Source organism: Dendroctonus ponderosae, unplaced genomic scaffold (genome assembly GCF_020466585.1).
Source record: "Dendroctonus ponderosae isolate FM_Combo_2020 unplaced genomic scaffold, Dpon_F_20191213v2 Dpon_F_20191213_1, whole genome shotgun sequence".
NCBI lineage: Eukaryota > Metazoa > Arthropoda > Insecta > Coleoptera > Curculionidae > Dendroctonus > Dendroctonus ponderosae.
In genome coordinates, this window is record NW_026017110.1 from 5,178,874 (window position 1) to 5,197,352 (window position 18,479).

At 38.9% G+C, this 18,479-nt stretch overlaps 3 protein-coding genes across 3 annotated transcripts in view; 1 reads left to right on the forward strand and 2 right to left on the reverse strand.

The window, feature by feature from the left end:
• Positions 1–11,745, reverse strand: part of LOC109536351 (protein draper) — a gene marked incomplete in the record, with an annotated part of 12,526 nt that extends 781 nt beyond the window's left edge. The window contains 16 exon segments of the mRNA XM_048660813.1: positions 190–330; positions 880–1,011; positions 1,093–1,281; positions 1,335–1,655; positions 1,712–1,888; positions 1,974–2,129; positions 2,189–2,395; positions 2,500–2,664; positions 5,841–6,002; positions 6,055–6,296; positions 6,358–6,569; positions 6,624–6,882; positions 6,944–7,187; positions 7,258–7,553; positions 9,277–9,436; positions 11,467–11,745. Of these exon segments, the coding sequence (XP_048516770.1) occupies positions 190–330; positions 880–1,011; positions 1,093–1,281; positions 1,335–1,655; positions 1,712–1,888; positions 1,974–2,129; positions 2,189–2,395; positions 2,500–2,664; positions 5,841–6,002; positions 6,055–6,296; positions 6,358–6,569; positions 6,624–6,882; positions 6,944–7,187; positions 7,258–7,553; positions 9,277–9,365 (2,992 nt within the window).
• Positions 11,746–12,197: 452 nt separating this feature from the next.
• On the forward strand, positions 12,198–17,020 carry LOC109544214 (putative ATP-dependent RNA helicase DHX57). Its single transcript, XM_048660812.1, has 12 exons — positions 12,198–12,401; positions 12,484–12,598; positions 12,654–12,832; positions 12,907–13,986; positions 14,045–14,239; positions 14,301–14,650; positions 14,854–15,492; positions 15,548–15,870; positions 16,022–16,231; positions 16,300–16,473; positions 16,533–16,763; positions 16,816–17,020. The coding sequence occupies exons 1-12, from the start codon at positions 12,334–12,336 to the stop codon at positions 16,954–16,956; spliced, it is 3,705 nt and encodes a 1,234-aa protein (XP_048516769.1). The 5' UTR covers positions 12,198–12,333; the 3' UTR covers positions 16,957–17,020.
• A 537-nt stretch (positions 17,021–17,557) lies between these two features.
• On the reverse strand, positions 17,558–18,164 carry LOC109537857. The gene is made up of 4 exons (XM_019904817.2): positions 17,972–18,164; positions 17,847–17,894; positions 17,744–17,791; positions 17,558–17,679 (listed from the first exon to the last, which is right to left on the reverse strand). Exons 1-4 carry the CDS (start codon positions 18,063–18,065, stop codon positions 17,567–17,569), a joined length of 303 nt encoding a protein of 100 aa, XP_019760376.2. The 5' UTR covers positions 18,066–18,164; the 3' UTR covers positions 17,558–17,566.
• Between the last annotated feature and the right edge of the window lie 315 nt (positions 18,165–18,479).

Sequence of the window (18,479 nt, forward strand, 5' to 3'; positions counted from 1 at the left end):
GACGAAACGTCAGGAAGAAATTCCGATAGACCACGGCTTCAAAGCCCGGAAAACATTCCTAAATGTAATCTGACCGGCCGTGAAAGCCTTCATAGAATGTACCTATTGTTTGCTAATATTTACTTACGCACAAATAATTTTTTACCTTCGTCTCCAAAAAAAGCTTTGCTTCAAGACGAAATATAAATCAATCATCGGTATCGGATTTGTTGATAGATTTGCTGGAACCTCTGTCCAAATCTCTTGAGCCGAAAGGTGAAGACATTCGTTGATAATGTGGCTTCAAAGTGCTTACAGGCCTCGTGTAGTCGAGATGATCATATTCCAATTCTAAAACGAAAAACTTGTGAAATATTCTGCAGTTTACAGTCACTTAAAAAGCTCAGCTCTCTCATAAGCATTGAAATGTACCATTTAGTTTTATGGCCATGCAAAATATTTCCGTGAATTCTGCGGGCCCTTTTCTCAGACCTCAGATGGTTCACAAACCTGAGACGCCAATCAGAATTTTCAAATTTCTAATAGGATTTCACAAAACGTTGGCACATAATAAATCTTCGAAGCTTTTGTCAAACAACAGAAAAAAAATAAACGAATACTTAAGACTGTAAATGTATAGATCATAGAAGTTTATATTTATAGAAAAATGCGCGACAAAAAAAAGCTTCCATGCAACGTGTTACATTTCTGGGATAAGGTGCTGGAGCACTACTGACTGTGAAAACACTGATTAGTTACTTGCGTACGACCAACTTACATGAATATTATTGCCATTTGATGAGACCTAAGGCAAAATTGTTTGATAAGTTGGTTGGTGTAAGCGCTACATACCCGAATGAAATGGCGCTGTTCAGAAATTTAAAAAAATAGTTTAGTTACCCATGTCCTTGATGTCCTTTTGCTTAATTTCGTCGTATACATGGTCCACGCTGTGGTAAATGTTGGGATTGGTAGCATCCGCGTCTCTGTTTTTAAGCATTCGCAATTCTTCTAAATTGGTACCGTAGGCCCCTAGGTAAAATAATCCTCTCATAGCAATATATGCGAATCATAGCTTCCGACCAACTAATTATAATCGTTATTTATAGTTACCCTTTGGAACGTATTCTTCGTCATCCGTGGAGCAACAGGCGGCCATTGAAATCTTAGCGCGATCTAAATTTGCATTGCCTGGTTTGTGCAAGTTATTAATAATCCTATTGCCGTTGTTGAGAAGTACTTCGTTGCTTCTTTTGATCGGTGCCTGATACGTGTATACGGGATTATCAAAATGATTTCGATCTAAAAAACATCACTTCTTCCTTCTCTGAATTTCGAACAAGCGACTGATTTACCTGGCGAAAATCCGGACGGATCAGCAATGTATTGCACATGAGCAATTTCCGTCTTCAAATTGGTAACTCGTCTCTTGTAGTAGAATATTAGCAGCAGAACAACGGCCACAAACACTGCCGACACCATAATAACAGCAACGATAACACCGGTGTTACCGGGTTCTTTTTCCTTAAGCAGCTGAAGAATGTTCGATTCTTCGCAATTTTCGCCAGAATAGCCGTGTTTGCACATGCAGCCCTCAGCGGGATGACACATAAAGTTGTCGTTTTTGCATTCGCAAGGCTGCATACAATGGTCTCCATAGTAGCCTTCAGGGCAAACTTCAACAAAACACCATATGTTTCAAGCCAAAACGAATTATCGAATGTTGACTTACTTTCAGTGCACTGAGTCCCAGTCCATCCTGATTTGCAACGACACACTCCGTCATTCCTCCTGCACTCGCCCCCGTTCTGGCATTTGCAATGCTGGGTGCAGTTCATCCCAAAACTACCCGGTTGACAAGGTGAAGCACAGGTGGGACCAATCCATCCGGGCAGGCATTGACATTCGCCTATGGAAAACAAAAATTTATTTGAGCAACACAGTGTTAGCCAAAAAAACCGCACAATTAGGTCTGAAACCCAGTGGACAATTACCAGTAACGTGATGGCAGTCTCCACCATTTTTGCAAGAGCAATTCTGCAGGCAGCCCTTTCCGTATGTGTTGATGGGACACGGATGGTCACAGGTCAAACCTAAATAACCGGGCGGGCAAACGTACTCTCCGGTGATGTGGTCGCAAGTTCGATTTCCTAAAGATGAAAGAAATATTAACATTTTAAATACCTATTCAATCGAAGTGTGTCATTACCAATGGACATTTCTGGGCACTTCTCCCTGCAACCAATACCGTACCATCCTTTGTCACAGGGGTTCATGCAGTCTTCCCCTTGCCAACCTCTGGCGCAGTAACAGTGCCCAGTTTCAGGGTCGCAGGAACTGTTGTTCTTGCACTGGCAGTCCTGGCCACAATCGATCCCCCATTTGCCCCCTGGACATTGTGTTTCACATCTCACACCTGTTACAGAAAGAGTAATTTCAAAACGATTCACATTTTGGGCTGCAAATTCGGCATCGGCACAATAACTACAGATAATAGAAAAATCAAACCAACTGCTGTACCTTTCCACTCCGGTTTGCAATTGCATTTACCAGTCACTGGGTCGCAGCCCAGATTGTTGCCATCTTGGCAGTGGCACACCTGCTCACAATTTACACCAAAATACCCTGTGTGGCAGCGATTTTCACAGATGGGTCCAGTAAAACCGGCTCCGCATGTGCAAGTTCCTACATAATTACAAAAAAACACATGCAGAACACACGAAAGCAAATACCATGCACTAGAACACTAGCAAATCGGTAGTTTAATACTAGGCCTGGGTAACTCAGTGAAAATTTGGAGTTGGCGCAGTGCTGTGCGTCAACACAACGCACCGGCGCAGTAACTCCGTTGCTTGCAAAAAATTGACTTTTTTGTTAAGTTGTTCTTCGATTAATTTTAAGGACCATTTATTAACAATTTTTTCAGTTTTTTTCAAAATTTCAGAATTTTCCAGTTTTAGCAAAGTTACTGTTTCTTCTAATCGCTCATTTTTCTAACGTCTCAAGTAAAAATACTGACAATCTAAGGATATTTGCCGCGAAAAATTTTAAAACAAATTTTATTACGGCACTCGCCTCCTTCGTCGTTTCGTAAGTTTTATTTCGTATTCCAGCTTCAAATTTAGGACAAAAATCAACTATTTTTTTATTAAAAAGAGAACAGAATAAAGACATACAGAATATAACAGAAAGTTTGTAAAAACTCATCACCCCCATCCCTCTGAAGCCTGTAGAGTTGGTTTAAAAACTGCGGATTTTTAGTTTTGATTGCATTCTTTTTTGCTTTACTTTATAGTTATACGCTCTATTTTATAGTTTCACTTAAAAATAGTGACAATCCGGAGATACTTTACGCGAAAAATTACAAGATAAATTTATAGCTGAAAGAATTTTACAAAAACCTTTCTCAGCGTCGAATTCGGGACAAAAACGAAAATAGGTTTTCCCATTTTTTGCGAAAAATTATTAAGGTTTTCTGAAAAACCGATCACAAAACTAAAAGTTTTAAATCAAAAGCGCAAAAAATCCATTATTTTCTGATACTTTACTTTTTTTCCGGCAACCATGGGATTTTTTCAACCAAAAATGACCAATTAACTTTGATTTTTCAACCAATTAATTTTGATAGAAAATTGGCATCATGCATCGCTTTGCAGGATATTTTAGAAAGCCCTTTTGAGCTTCAAATTCGGCACAAAAACCAAATAATTGTATTTGGTTTTTTCCTAAAGTAATTAAGATTATCTTAAAAAAATTAAAAACAAAATGTTCAGTTTCTTCAAAATTTTAGAATTTTTCCGCTTTAGCAAAGTTACTGTTTCTTCTAATCGCTAATTTTTCTAATGTTTCACGTAAAAGTACTGACAACCTAAGGATATTTGCCGCGAAAAATTTTAAAATAAATTTTATTACAGCTCTCGCCTCCTTCGTCGTTTCGTAAAAAGTATTGAAATCATTTTCCAGCTTCAAAGTTATGACAAAAATTAACTAATTTTTTATTGAAAAGAAAACAGAATAAACACATACAGAATATAACAGAAAGTTTATAAAAACTCATCACCCCCATCCCAGTGAAGACTGTAGAGTTGGTTTAAAAACTGTTGATTTTTAGTTTTGATTAAATTTTTTTTGCTTTATTTTATATTCAAAAACGCTATATTTTATAGAGTTTCACTTAAAAATACTGACAATCTGGAGGTATTTTACGCGAAAAATTACAAGATAAATTTATAGCTGAAGGAATTTTACAAAAACCGTTTTCAGCGTCGAATTCGAGACAAAAACGAAAATAAGTTTTCCCATTTTTTCCGGAAAGGGTTTATTAAGGTTTTCTGAAAAACCGATCACAAAACTAAAAGTTTTAAATCGAAAGCGCAATAAATCCATTATTTTCTGATTTTCTTATTTTCCGTCAACCATGCGGTCTTTTCAGCCAAAAACGACACAATTGATTTTGTTAGAAAATTGACCTCATGCATCGCTTTGCAGGAAATTTTAAGTCCTTTTGAGCTTGAGGCACAAAAATCAAATAATGTTATTTAGATTTTTACCCAAAGTAATTGAGAATATCTTAAAAAAATTACCTCCAGAGAGCAAAAATTTACAAAAAATTATTTGGAAAATTCGCTACTCTCATCGCTCTGAAGAATTTTAAAGTTTATTTTTCGATTTTATTTAAAATTTCAGGTTTTTCCAGTTTTAGCAAAGTTTTTCTTCCTCAACACTCAAACGCGGAMAATATTCAGGTATTTTATGTGAAAAATTATCAAATTCATTCTATTGGAACACTCCCCAYCATAACCGCTTTGTGAAGATTTTTTTAAAACTTTTGTAGCTTTTTGAATTTAGAATTTTGGWCAAAACTCCAATAATTTTTTCTGCGTTTTCCCCCAAAATATTTTCCCGAATAGAACAAGCGAAACTTTATAATACTAACTTTGTCGCTGTGAATAATTTAGTTATTTTTAATTCCGGTTTCTTCACTTTTAGATCAGTATTTCTAAACAAAACCCTTTCTAAACTGTGGCAAACAACGTTCTCTTGTTTTTTTTTCTCAAAAAAATTAGTTATCCAAAAAAACGATCAGAGAAAGCAAAAAGATCTACTATTGGGAAAACTCATTGAAAATCTCGTCGCTCTRAAACACTCTAAAGTTTCTTCAAAATTTCCGTTTCTCGTTTTAGACCAACAACCAGAAAAACCGCAATTTTAAGCAATCGTTTCTACAGAAAAGATAACTCAGGTGTTAGAGCAGTGCTGCTCAATTGGCTTGGTACTAAGTAACTCAGTTCCGTTGCTGGAAAAAGAATATTCCGAATGTTAAAATTCCAGTCTAGGGTTTCGTACAGCTTTAATCCTCTTTAATAAATGAGTTATGACTCATTCACCGATTAGTTATAACGCATTTACTCAGAGAGCGGCAACAACTCAACACAGTGTTACCCAGGCCTATTTAATACACACTAAACGGGAACATTGATGGGTTTTTTTTACGCCTATTGGATTGTTTTCGACGTAAGAAACTCCCCAATATACATTATAGTAGAGTTTTTGGGTCTATAATATAAAAAATATCGCCAGTTAAAAGTGATGACTGCTCAAAAACGACAGGAAATCACAAGAATTTTGGATCTGAATATCCTACCGTGTTCTTTAATGAGCTCATTGCATTCTTCGCTTCGTTCCGATGAAAATGATGTAGAGTTTGAGGCATTTTAAGAGCCTTAGAGAGGTTTTTTTTTGAGAATTGACCTTTTTTCGACCGAATGAAAAAATTTCACACTATCTATAGGGTGCACTATTTAATGGGTCAAGTGTGCATTAGACACCATTTGATTGATTGATGAATGTATAGCACTAACCGTTTACGGGATTACAAGAAGCTCCATTCCGGCAGTCGCACTTGTTTTTGCATTGCATTCCAAATTGATTATTACTGCATGGCCGGTCGCACTGTTGGCCCTCCCAGCCTGCCGGACAGTGGCACTGACCGGTTTCTGTCGAACACGTAGCCCCGTTCTTACCTAAAGATGCGACTCAATAACTGAAACTTCGTATTGATTTCATCGAACGTACAATCGCATTTTTGAGCGCAATCCATCCCAAAACTGTCCAACGGGCAGGGTTGTTCGCATTGCTTGCCGGTAAATCCTGGCCCGCACAAGCACGTGCCGTTAATGGGGGAGCATTGGGCGTTATTGTCACACTTACATGTCCCAGCACAAGCTTTCCCGAAGCTCAAAATGGGACATGGCCGAGTGCAGTCCTTACTGTTCCAGCCCGGTTTGCAGTCGCACTCTCCAGTCCAAGCGTGGCACCTGAAAAAGGCACAATGCGCCTGTTTAGCTGATTGATGAAGAATAAAACTAATTAGCTCACAGTTCAGTGTTGTCGGAGTTGCATTGACAAGAGTTCTGACACTTGAAGCCCCAAAGTCCCTTGGGACATGATCTCTCGTTGCAAGTTTTCCCAGTCCAGCCCTTCGCGCAACTACACGATCCATCTTTGTTCGAACATTTGGCGTCATTCTGGCACGTACAGTTATTAGTGCAATCCTTGCCCCATTTACCATCAGGACAGACGTCCAAACACTGACAAAAAAGTCACCAATAGCTACGATCACTGCAACGGCCTGTTACTCTTACCCTGTCGCCAGTGAATCCGGGCTGGCATTCGCACGTGCCGTTAATGTGATGACAAGACGCTCCGTTGTAACAGTCGCACTTTTGACTGCAGTTGTAGCCCCAGAAGCCGAAAGGACAACGATTTGCGCACACTTGTCCCGTCCAGCCATCCTTGCAGAAACAGACGCCGGTCACCGAGTGGCAAGTCCCGCCGTTCTGGCATGGACATTTAGACTTGCAGTCATAGCCATGAGTGCCGATTGGGCAAGGATCATCGCATCTGAAATTGCCAATATAAATTAATCAGCCCCCCAGTGTTCAATGCAAACTAGACTACTTACAAGGGTCCCGTGTAGCCTGAGTGGCATTTGCATTTGCCCGATATGTGATCGCATTCTCCGTTCTCACACCGGCATTCTTCCAGGCAGTCCTGTCCATAGGTACCGCTGGGGCATCGTTTTTGGCAAAATTCACCAATCCAGCCGCGGTTACAGGAGCAGTGGCCGTTGAAAGGGTCGCAAGTGGCATTATTTTGGCATTCGCATTCGTTCTGACACTCTCGACCCCATAAGCCTTTGTCACAAGCTAAAAGCCGATTTTGCAGTGAATGTAGCGATGATTCAGTGTTCTTAAGTATTAATAAAACCACACTTACTAATGTCGCAATTCGGTCCTCCATATCCTGTTTCGCACTGGCACGTTTCCGGGGCGACACATGTCCCGTGCAAGCACACGTTGGAGCATACGGGAATACATTGATTTTCAGCAGCATTTTTAGCATACCCTTTGCAGCATTCTTCGACCGGCCTGGTTCGCACCAAATTCTGGTCCTTGTGCACTGTCTTGTGCTTGATCTTGTACTTGGAACATCGAGGGGGCACATTTAGGCACCACACGAACTCTCTCACCTGGTACGGTTGTTCTTCGGATATGCGAGCTTTTACCGTGTACCTAAATAATAATAAGTATTTCTCGGGATTTCCATAATATGTGAACAAAGCCCGCAGCAAATGGTGAGCGGTAATACAATAAGCTATAACAGAGTTTCCATGATACAAGGTGTTAAAGTTTCACAAAAATTCGCTAGGCTAACGTTTAGACCATTTACCCGTAGGTAAGGCGACTGGTTGTGAAAAATCTACAGGGTGTTCATTTTTCTAGAGGCGTAATCCATTTTACCCCCCCGAACTTTTCTGTGGTACGCCGCTGACTTCGACCCAACACATTTTTGCATTTGTTGTTTAATTTAAGAATTTGCTGATCTCTTGCAGTTTTTTCGTATCTCTCTTCGTTTTCGAGTTATTTGTACAAATATAAGTCCATGTAGGGTTTCTGGGTGACTTTCTATGAATTTTTTTAATATATTTTTATCTGTCCCTTTGTTCACATTTTTCTGTGAAAGCTTCAAGTGCCAGTTGAACTTAAAATAGGAATGGCTTACTTTAAATGGTTAACTTTAAAATTTATAATTTTATTTACAATAATTGAGGTTATCGGCTGTAAGCTAATCCAAATAAAAATAAACAAAAATGTAAGGAATATTTAAATTTATTATGAAATTAATTTCTTTCACAAAAAAATGTGAACAAAAGGACGCAAAAAAATTATAAGAAAATTCATGGAAAATCACCCAGAAACCCTACATCGACTTACATTTGTGCAAATAACTCGAAAACGAAGACAGCTACCAAAAAACTGCAAGAAATCAGAAAATTCTTAAATTGAACAGCAAATTCAAAAATTCGTTCGGTCGAAGTCAGTGGCGCACCACAAAAAAGTTCGGGGGGTAAAAGGGGGTATGCCTCTAGAAAAAAGAAAAAAAAGGAAACTCGATTTGTTTTGAGGTCCTCTACACGCCCCTACTCTGTGTCCATAATGTTGTAAATCACCCTGTAAATTATGGATATTGTAAACGTAGCAGTAATTTGTACCGCCCGACAGAAGTATTTTTCACAGGTTGTGATCTCCCTCTCATTACTCTCATCAGGTACTCTCATTACGCGAGTGGCCTCACAATATATTAAACTATAAAGACGCATCTGCGGCCAATAAGAAGCAAAGGAATGAAGATGTAATCTAAAACATTTTTTACAACGTCAATTTGAGCCGCTATGCGGTTTACAATAAAAATCCATACACATCATATTATGGTTCATCCTTCGTTGTTGTCTTAAAGTTTTTGCATTGAATCATCGCAAATCCATTGTACTTGAATCAATGCGACCAGATTAAAAGTCATACTCATGCACAAGGTCGCATTTGGCGCTTAGTCTCACTTCCTTTTCCTGCATGGAATACTCCACTTACAAGGCGGACTGGGACAAGTTCCTTGGAGCGGATTTACGCGTTAAACGTGGCATCAAATGGTTACTTTCATGTGATTTTTTTGGAAAAAACAATGGCAGCTAGCAAATATGAGGATAATTAAGAGACAAACTGCCTCTTAGTTAAAATGTCTCACTTCCAAAATGTAAATAAGAGCTGAGTGAGCCCATTGCAAACAGCAAATGGCAAAATATTTACGAATGACTCACTCAAAAACTCGAGTAACAAATAATATTCAACCCAACTTAAGATAACAGTAAAAAAGTAAAAAAAAACAGAAACAATTCCTGAACAATCCAAGCTATCTGAGCGATGGCCGATGAACTACTAGCTAGCTTAGTTGACTCACGTTTCCTGCCTGATGCACACGTTTGGTCCCTCCAGATGCGCAAATGTTCCACAAAAACTGGCAGCAATCAGGATCAGCGACAAGAACATTGTTGATTGAACTGAACTGATGATCTCACTTCATTCAAGTGCGGCCGACTGGTTTACAGTAATTTCCACATCTGCACAAACCGAACAAAAGCTTAATCATAGATGTATACTAAAGACCAAATAGCACACATGTGAAGCAGCGTTTTCTCAACTTTAGACTATAACATTATTGACAATATTTTCCCAGGCCTCCGTCAAATCGATAACATTATGATACGCTAATTAATTAATAATCAACCCTTATTATATTACCGACCATTGGATGGTCGTTGCACTAACGTTGGGAAATCGTTTTAAAACACTACCATTAAACCAAAATTGCGTTAAAATACGATTTGTTAGTAGGTCGCGGAGCGATGGTTAGCCATCGCCTTGTTAAACAACATTTAATTTTCTTAATTGAATATTTAAATTTAAGGCACCTAGCGGGAAAATCGATCGTATAAATAACGATAAATGAATTGCAGTAGTTGAAAAAGTTTTTAGAAAACCTTAGCGAATGTATTAATAGTCCTTGGGGGAACAATCACGTAAACTGTGTACCTTATAAAACATTACCAGTAAATATCGATTAACTATTCGATTACCGATTGCGTTTAATTGTTGTCAGCTGTTTAATTGTTCTCAGGAACTGAAGCACAAATACTGAGTTGCAGATATACAGTTGCATTGACGGGTAATGCATATTCCCGAAATAACTACATCGAAGCAAATATAAAATAGCTGCGGTAGACGAAATTTCGTGTTACTAAATGCAGGTACGTCAAGTACGGAACTGGCTAATATTTTATATTCAAATGCCACGTTAATATCATAGAAAGCATGCATTATCAAGATTAGACACTGAAATATTATATGAAATTAAAATCAAACATCAGCGCATGTTGTTGATTTCCCACCAACAATATAAGAGTTCTAAAAAAAATGGTTTTCCACTTCAGATAAAACTGCACTATCAAAATAAAAATCTCCTCCTTGAAAGAACAATTGATAAATCAATCGCATTTCGATAACAATTAAATACCTACATACAACATAGTTGATTGATGCATTTAATTGTCTTTCAATTTTAATTAACAGTAAATCCCACACCACTCATATGATAACCATCGTATTAGCCGCCATATCGGGGGTGTAGTGGCCGAGTTTCCAAACTTTGTCGATAAAGAACACTGCAAACCCATAGATTTAAACGGAACACATTTTTTTTTTTTAGGTGTTAAATGTGTGTTTTGGACATAGAATATCATACGCAATTTCCACCAGAAAGTTGTTTGTTGTTAAATCTGATCTGTTATCGTAAAAACAGTCTCTAAATGTAGTGAAATAACACTCCTGAGGGTTTGGCTTTCTATTTACATCTAGTTGTCGTTATAATCAAATGCGTGCATGCGGGTTTCATATTTTAGCCTGGTATTAAACATGTCTCAATGGATATTTCAACTGACTAAGTTGTCATCAAATAAATTATAACTGATTGTCAACTATTAATCATGTAATTGTTTAAACTTTTCAATAATTCCCTTTGTTTGAGCAATTGTTGATAAGTAATGTCCTGTAAGCATTCCATGGTGTTTCGATGCATTGTTTAGGGGATAATTCTGTTATTTGTCGTTGCTGTATGGCGATTAGTTGGTACTGATAAAATTCAGATATGCAGTCTCAAGTTCACAAATCTACTCTCCATAACATATTGCCGATTTTTAACTTGGCAAACGAAATCCCTGATCCCTGATTTAATGCAAACTAACAGCCGTGGTTGCGCGATGATTGGTAAACTGTGGATTACACTTTAATGAGGAAATGTTACATCTAATTATAACCTCGACTGAGTCAATCACGTTCAATTCCTCCCATTTAGGTTGTTGCACTTAAAGCATATATCGAGAGCATGCAAAGTAATGAATGTCAAGACCCAATTAGCGTCCCATAATTCCATTAATTCAGAGAGTTTGTATCATTCGCAGTGCTCTGCTTAGACGTTGATGAGATACGACCAAAGAAATTAATCAACGTATTAACCTGGCTCATGTCGCTCCATTTAATCACAAAAATATTCTAAATGAATGTGTAAACATTTCGATGGGGCACATCTGCTTACCAAGTAACTATACTGTTGTGCCAAACATTTCTGCTGAACCCACTGGTAAAGCTTAGTGTATAACATGTAAATAATCACAGTCAAACTGGGCATATAAACACACTAGCAGAGACAAGTCTTGTCTCTGACACTAGTGCACAGAACTAGTGACACTATACAATTGGAACGAACGCTTAGAAAGCAAAATTAAAATTAAAAACAAAAATGTCACAACACAACAAAGAATCTATGTAGTTTGCCGTACTGACGTTGTACTGACACTGACTTAAGTAGCGTCTAGTGGTAGCCCAGATATTTTCTTATGCGCGGATCTTGACAGCTCTGGCCCCGATAAATGTCGAGCAGTTTGAAAATTTACGTCTACCTAGATTACCTTATTTAGGTTACCTTTATTAGGTACTCAAAAAATCTTTCTTTGTCAAAAGCAACACCAAAATGTTTTAAATCTTTTTTCATTTTTCTTATCCATTTAAAACCATAAACACATTTTGGGAAGTCTTGCAGCAAACAAATTGGCCCGGACTTTAAAACCTCTCTTACCACTACTATTTAGGAAACCTATAGCAATTTATTTAAACTTGCTCTTTCAATTGGTTTGACAAAAAAATTTCACGGCCCTAAATGTAAATTTTCAAACTAAGCGCCATTCGCCGGGACCGGAGCTGTCAAGATTCGCGCATTTTGTATAACTGGGAACCGCTAGTCATGAGAGAAGAATGCGACACACTAAAACAACATAACCGCTTAATAAATGTATTTAACCTCATTCCTGCTCATTTATGTGATGTGTTTTAGTGTTCCTTTGGATTTGTTAAAAATTAAATTAAATTATATTGGAAAAGTCTGTGAGGATAGAAAAATCATAGGATGAACTGTGAACAGGTGATCAACAACGCCGATTTGTTACTCAGGCAACCGGTGACAGCACGAGTTTCGTAAGTTTGGAGCAATTCTACATTTGCTGATATAATTTTTAAAACCTAATTTTGGATATATATATATATACCTGTTTTCCAGCGCCATAAAGGAACCTCCAAAACTAATGAATGTTAAACAAGAACTTCAATTCCTCAGACTGACTGACCCCATCGAAGAACAAATATTGGAGACATTAAAGTACCTTCATGGACCCGTAAGAATTTTCAATAATTCCAATTTTGTGCTCCCTAAACGCCAAATACTTTCAGGAATTTAAATTGAACAGTATAGCTGACTACAAAGACACAAATTCGAATGTTCTGAAAAAATATTGGGTTGGGCAGGGCTCCTTGGTGGTCAGAGGAGGTTGTGATTATTCACAAAGCAAAGATGCCCCTTTGGAGGAAGAAGAAAGATTGAAACTGTTCGCTTTGATGAGGCTACAAAGGTAACGTTTATCACTTAATTGATTTAAGAACAGTTGCGTGTTTTCAAACTGGATTAAATTGTTGACTAATTTAGTTATGGATTCCATGAAAACCACTGCATAGAAGCGTTTAAATACTGTAACAACTCTATAGAGGATGCCCTCTACCTTCTCTACTCAAAATACCTAAAAATTGAAGACAAAAGTATGGTAGAACATGGGTTAACACAGTCAGAGCTTCTGGACATGCGGGCAGACGAAAAGAGTTCGCTAGAATCCATTTATGAAACGCAGTTTAAAGAAAAAGTCGAAGATGTTTGGACAGTGAGCATGAAAGTAGAATATCTGTTCAACCTCTTCCATAATAAGAAGCCGACTCGGAAGCCGGTTCCGAAGAAGGCTAAAGAAAAATGCAAAAATTTTCTAAAGGGGGGTACGTGTAGGTTCGGGTCCAAATGTCGATTTTCTCATGAAGTGGACGTGGTTGAAAATGACGACAATGCGCACCTAGAACAGCATTGCTTCGAACTGGAGTTTCGCTTTCAGAAAAGTTCCAATTATCCGTATGAGCCTCCGATGATTTTTCTAAAATCTAACGTTTGTATGCCTCCGCTTATGTCTTTGCATATTTGTAAACGACTGCACCAGGAAGCTCAATATTTGGCTCTAGATGGTATTCCCTGCGTTTACGGAGTTACGGAATTGTTAAATAACGAGGACATTATTAAGGAACATCTGAAGACAGATGTGGAATTTTTACATCCCAAGCAAAAGCTATTTTCCAGTGAAATAATTGTAAAGAGCTTCAAATCACGTCCCACGCACTACCGCAAAGGGGCTACCAGCAAGGACAATAAACGACGCCTTACTATAGATGAAATTGCCAAGGAAGACGAACGAATCATCAGAGACTTCAGTGAGAAAAAGCTGAGTAGCAAGTACGGTGAAATGTTGGGGGCCAGGAAAAAGCTTCCTGCTTGGACGTTGAGGAACGATATTTTGAATTTCATCCAGCAGTCGCAAGTGGTGGTCATAAGCGGTGAGACTGGATGCGGCAAAAGCACTCAAGTGCCCCAGTTCATCCTTGACGACTGGATTTCCAACTATAATCAGAAACATTTGGAAATAGTGTGCACGCAGCCCAGGCGAATATCAGCCATCGGTGTGGCTGAGAGGTCGGTATGCATGTGGAAATGTTTTCTTTACGGTTTGTTAATGCTTATTATTATTCAGGGTGGCAAACGAGCGATTAGAGAACGCTGGAAGCACAGTCGGTTACCAAATAAGGCTGGAAAGCAAAGTTTCATCGCGGACAAGGTTGACCTTTTGTACTACGGGAATTTTGTTGAGACGACTGGAGAGCGAGCCTACACTGCCCAATGTGACGCATATCATTGTAGATGAAGTCCATGAAAGAAGTGATGAAAGGTAGCGTCCTACATGGTCAACTATGAAGTTTTGTGAATTTATATGATCTTTTTGGTTAAAGCGATTTTCTTCTGCTCATCCTCAAAGATTTGTTACCACTCCGCTCGGACCTTAAGGTGATCCTCATGAGCGCCACGTTAAACGCAGTGTTATTCTCGGAATATTTTGGTGATATTCCCGTCATTAACATACCAGGCCGGACATTCCCTGTCGAACAGTACTACTTGGAAGATATCTTAGAAGCGACCGGGTACATACTGGAGGACGGTTCAGAGTATTGCAGGAAAATGAAAAACGACTCTGAGTACATTGATGCAGTGATGGCGGGCAACGAATTGACTGTGATCAAACCCCGAGACAATATCAGGGATGAAAACTTAACAGTGCAACAAATGATGGCAAGATACGAGGGTAAGTTGTTTAATTTCCCTGTATTTCATACAACGGTTCTTTGCTCTAGTATGAAATGAGACTTTCGCGCAATGCTTCATATGCCTCCGCACCTAAACTAATGTTTGAGCTACAATTTATCCTCTGAGCTTCTTCAGCTGGTTTATTGAACATTGAACATTGAGAGTCATTGCTTGACTTACTTTCATGTGTCCGTTTTGAAGATTTCAGCCCCAAAACGTGCAAAACTCTCTTTTTAATGGATTCGGACAAAATAAACAACGACCTGATAGAGACGATCTTGATGTGGATCGTTAATGGCAGTCATGATTACCCAAAATCAGGCACCATTCTCGTGTTTCTGCCTGGTATAGGAGAAATCACTTCCCTTTACGACCAGTTGGTGGTGCATGAGGAGTTCGGTCGGAGACGCCGCAAATACATTGTGCTGCCATTACATTCCTCCCTAACCAGCGAAGAACAGGCGGCGATTTTCAGCAAACCGAAAAACGGCGAACGTAAAATCGTCATCTCGACCAATTTGGCTGAGACCTCAGTGACCATTGATGATTGCGTGTTTGTGATCGATTCTGGAAAGATGAAAGAAAAGCATTTCGACTCAAATCGAAATATGGAAAGTTTGGAAACCGTTTGGGTTACGCAGGCCAATGGATTGCAACGTAAAGGACGCGCTGGTCGCGTGATGCCCGGAGTCTGTATCCATTTGTATACAAGACACCGATTTATGAACCATTTTTTGCCGCAACCTATACCGGAAATACACCGAATTCCTCTCGAACAACTTGTATTAAATATCAAAGTGTTGCCTGGACTCTGTGAACGGGACGTCAATGAGGTTTTAGGTAGGACTTTACCTAAATGTCCATAGCATTTGCAATGTTTCTGTTGTACTCTCAGGGTCGTTTATCGAACCACCAATCCCAGAAAATATCACGTCAGCCATAGGACGATTGCAAAGTGTTGGCGCTATTGACAAAGCAGACAATCTCACCCCTCTGGGACACCATTTAGCCTCATTGCCTGTCGATGTGAGGATTGGTAAACTGATGCTTTATGGCGCGATGTTTGGCTGTGTGGATGCAGCTCTCACAATTGCTGCTTGCCTCAGCCACAAAAATCCGTTTGTTTCTCCATTTGGCAAACGAGATGAAGCCCACAAGAAGAAAATGACGTTTTCAGCCCACTTTAGCGATCATATTACTGTTCTGATCGCTTATAAGGTGAGTATTGTGACTTATTCGGAAATTTGACTGCAGCTTATGAATATATTTAGTGTGAAAATAGCAGACTGTTGCAGAACGTACTTACTGTAATTTATTGTTACAAAGCAAGTTCTTCATATTCAGATCAAATGTTGACGGTGAATTTTAGAAATTTTTGGAGATGTGCAAAAAGAGTCCTGCCGCAGCGCGGAACTTTGCAAACGAAAACTACCTTTCCCACAGAGCTCTGTTTACGATAGCCGACATAAAGTATCAGTTCCTGGAACTGTTGGTTGATATTGGGTTCGTGTCTGTTGATTTGAGCCGCAATAAGCGAAGAACTGGCAAAGACCTCGTGCAAGACATCACCGGCTCAGAGGTAGGCACAGTTACGGAAACTTACTTCKGCAACCCCTCTAATGCGCAACAATCAATGGTTTTTCATAGTTCAATGCKAATGGGGAAAACTTTCGATTACTGTCATCGATTTTGTGTGCAGCTCTATATCCGAACATTGTAAAGGTGCTCACTCCATCCAAAACGTACATTCARAGTGCGGTTGGGGCGGTCCCAAAGCAGAATGAAGCCAAGGATATTAAATTTGCCACCCCCAAGGAAATGGTGAGAAGTTGCAAATGATTTACCTAGTGGAAAACTAACAATGATGTCTGTTCATTTAGGTTTTTATGCATCCAAGTTCAGTGAATTACACAATCAATAGCTTTCCTAGTGCATACTTGGTCTACCAGGAAAAAGTGCGAACTAGCAAAATATTCTTTAGGGATTGTACTATGGTGCCCGTAATTCCTCTGGTGTTGTTCTCCGGAGACCTAGAGATTATCGTGCAAAATGGAAGCACGTTTCTAACTTTGGAAGATGGGTGGATTTTGTTTCAAGTCGAAGAGCACAAGGTAAGAAGCATGCAATTAAAGTTGCTACTAGTGCCAGTTCCGGCCATTTCAGACAGCGGAAATGATCAAAATGATCAGAACGGAGTTATACAATTTGCTGGAAGAGAAGATCAAGGATCCCCTGTTGAACTTGCGGCACAATGATCGTGGGGACCGGGTCATATCGACTATTCTACAGCTACTTAACTTGTGATCACTAATTAGATTAGTGTATAAGGTTTGTTATCGAGGAAAAATAAATGAAGTATAATTTGTTAGCTCGAGACTCTTATTGATTTATCAGAAATCCGCGGTAAAATCAGGATTTTAATTTGGGGGGCAGATGAAATTTCAACGCGTTCTTGGTGCGATATTTTTAGTCGGGCTTCCCTTTCAGGTGATTTTTATTAAAGAAACCCTAGGTGATCTGTCGAGGAATATTATCGGGGCGTGCACGGCGAGTTTATTAAATCGATAACCTCTAAGCGAACATTCCTGAAGCCCAAGCCTAATTTTTGGGAAGAAATCCCAAAATATGTTAATGTATCCCTCGTTATAAGTTGAGGAATGGTTTTCATATGTATAAGGCAATTTATATCCGATTCCACTGACCAGTTCAAGGTAGCAATTGAATAGACAGTTGAGGTTTTCCGAGATAATGAATCCCTTTGGTGACGCTCCTGTATGTTCGGAGTTCGTTAATGTGGCCGTTTTTTGCGCACGCTTTAAATCCCTCGCTACATGAACTTTGGCCTATTTTTCTCTATCCAAACTTGTGAAACTGCAATTAAATGTGTGAGTTGATGAAAGTCGCGAAATTAAATTTATATATTTTCACATGCATACAAGTATTTAAGACACTGAAGCGCGCAGTCCATGTTCTGATTTACGGCCTCATTCACATAGCACATATACTTCTTTGTTCGCTTGATGGTGGCTGAAAACGAAATGTTTAATTAACATTTTTTAACCCATTTGGGACGCGACTGGAGTTTACGCACATTTTAGGTAGCCTGTAGTTTCTTTCTCGTCAGCAGGCCAGAAGGATTCTAGAACAGCATACAAAGTCGTAAATGGGTGACAGAAACATTCGCAGTCTCTTACCTAGAATTGAGTCGAAACCGACTGTCGAGGACTGTTCGTTCCTAACATCTGAAAGAGAGCAGTTTTGTAAACAAGTTGATTAGGCTTTCTTAACGTTGCAAAATGATTCCTAATAATTTTCTCACCAGGTTCCAAGTTTTTCCTCATGTCTTCTTCCTTTTGCACCAATGGCACTCCGAGCATCACCATCACAGCCACCAGAAAAACCACGTTTACCATTTGCAATTCGGTTCATTCCCAGTTCGATCAGCCAAATCATTGTGACAAATTAATTTCCACTTTATTGTTGGCTTATGTATTAAAAAACCGATAAAATGCGCACAATTGAGTTGTCTATGCAATCTGCGGCGCATGTAGCATTAAAAGTTTGATTGGTGCGAATTGTGCTGAACAACAGTAAGGTACATTTTATATGTTCATACTAAATCATGTCAGAACGATTTTTCTATACAGAGTAAACTTTTATTAACAAAAAATGTCTGGCTCATCTGCTATTGATGGTCAAAGTTCTTCAAAAAAATTATATTTTTTGAAATATCGGGAGAATGGTACGATGTATTTTAGTGAAACTCGCTGTGAATTTGTTCTTATGTAAGACTCATATTTTGATAAAACAATCGAGTTCAGCCGTTT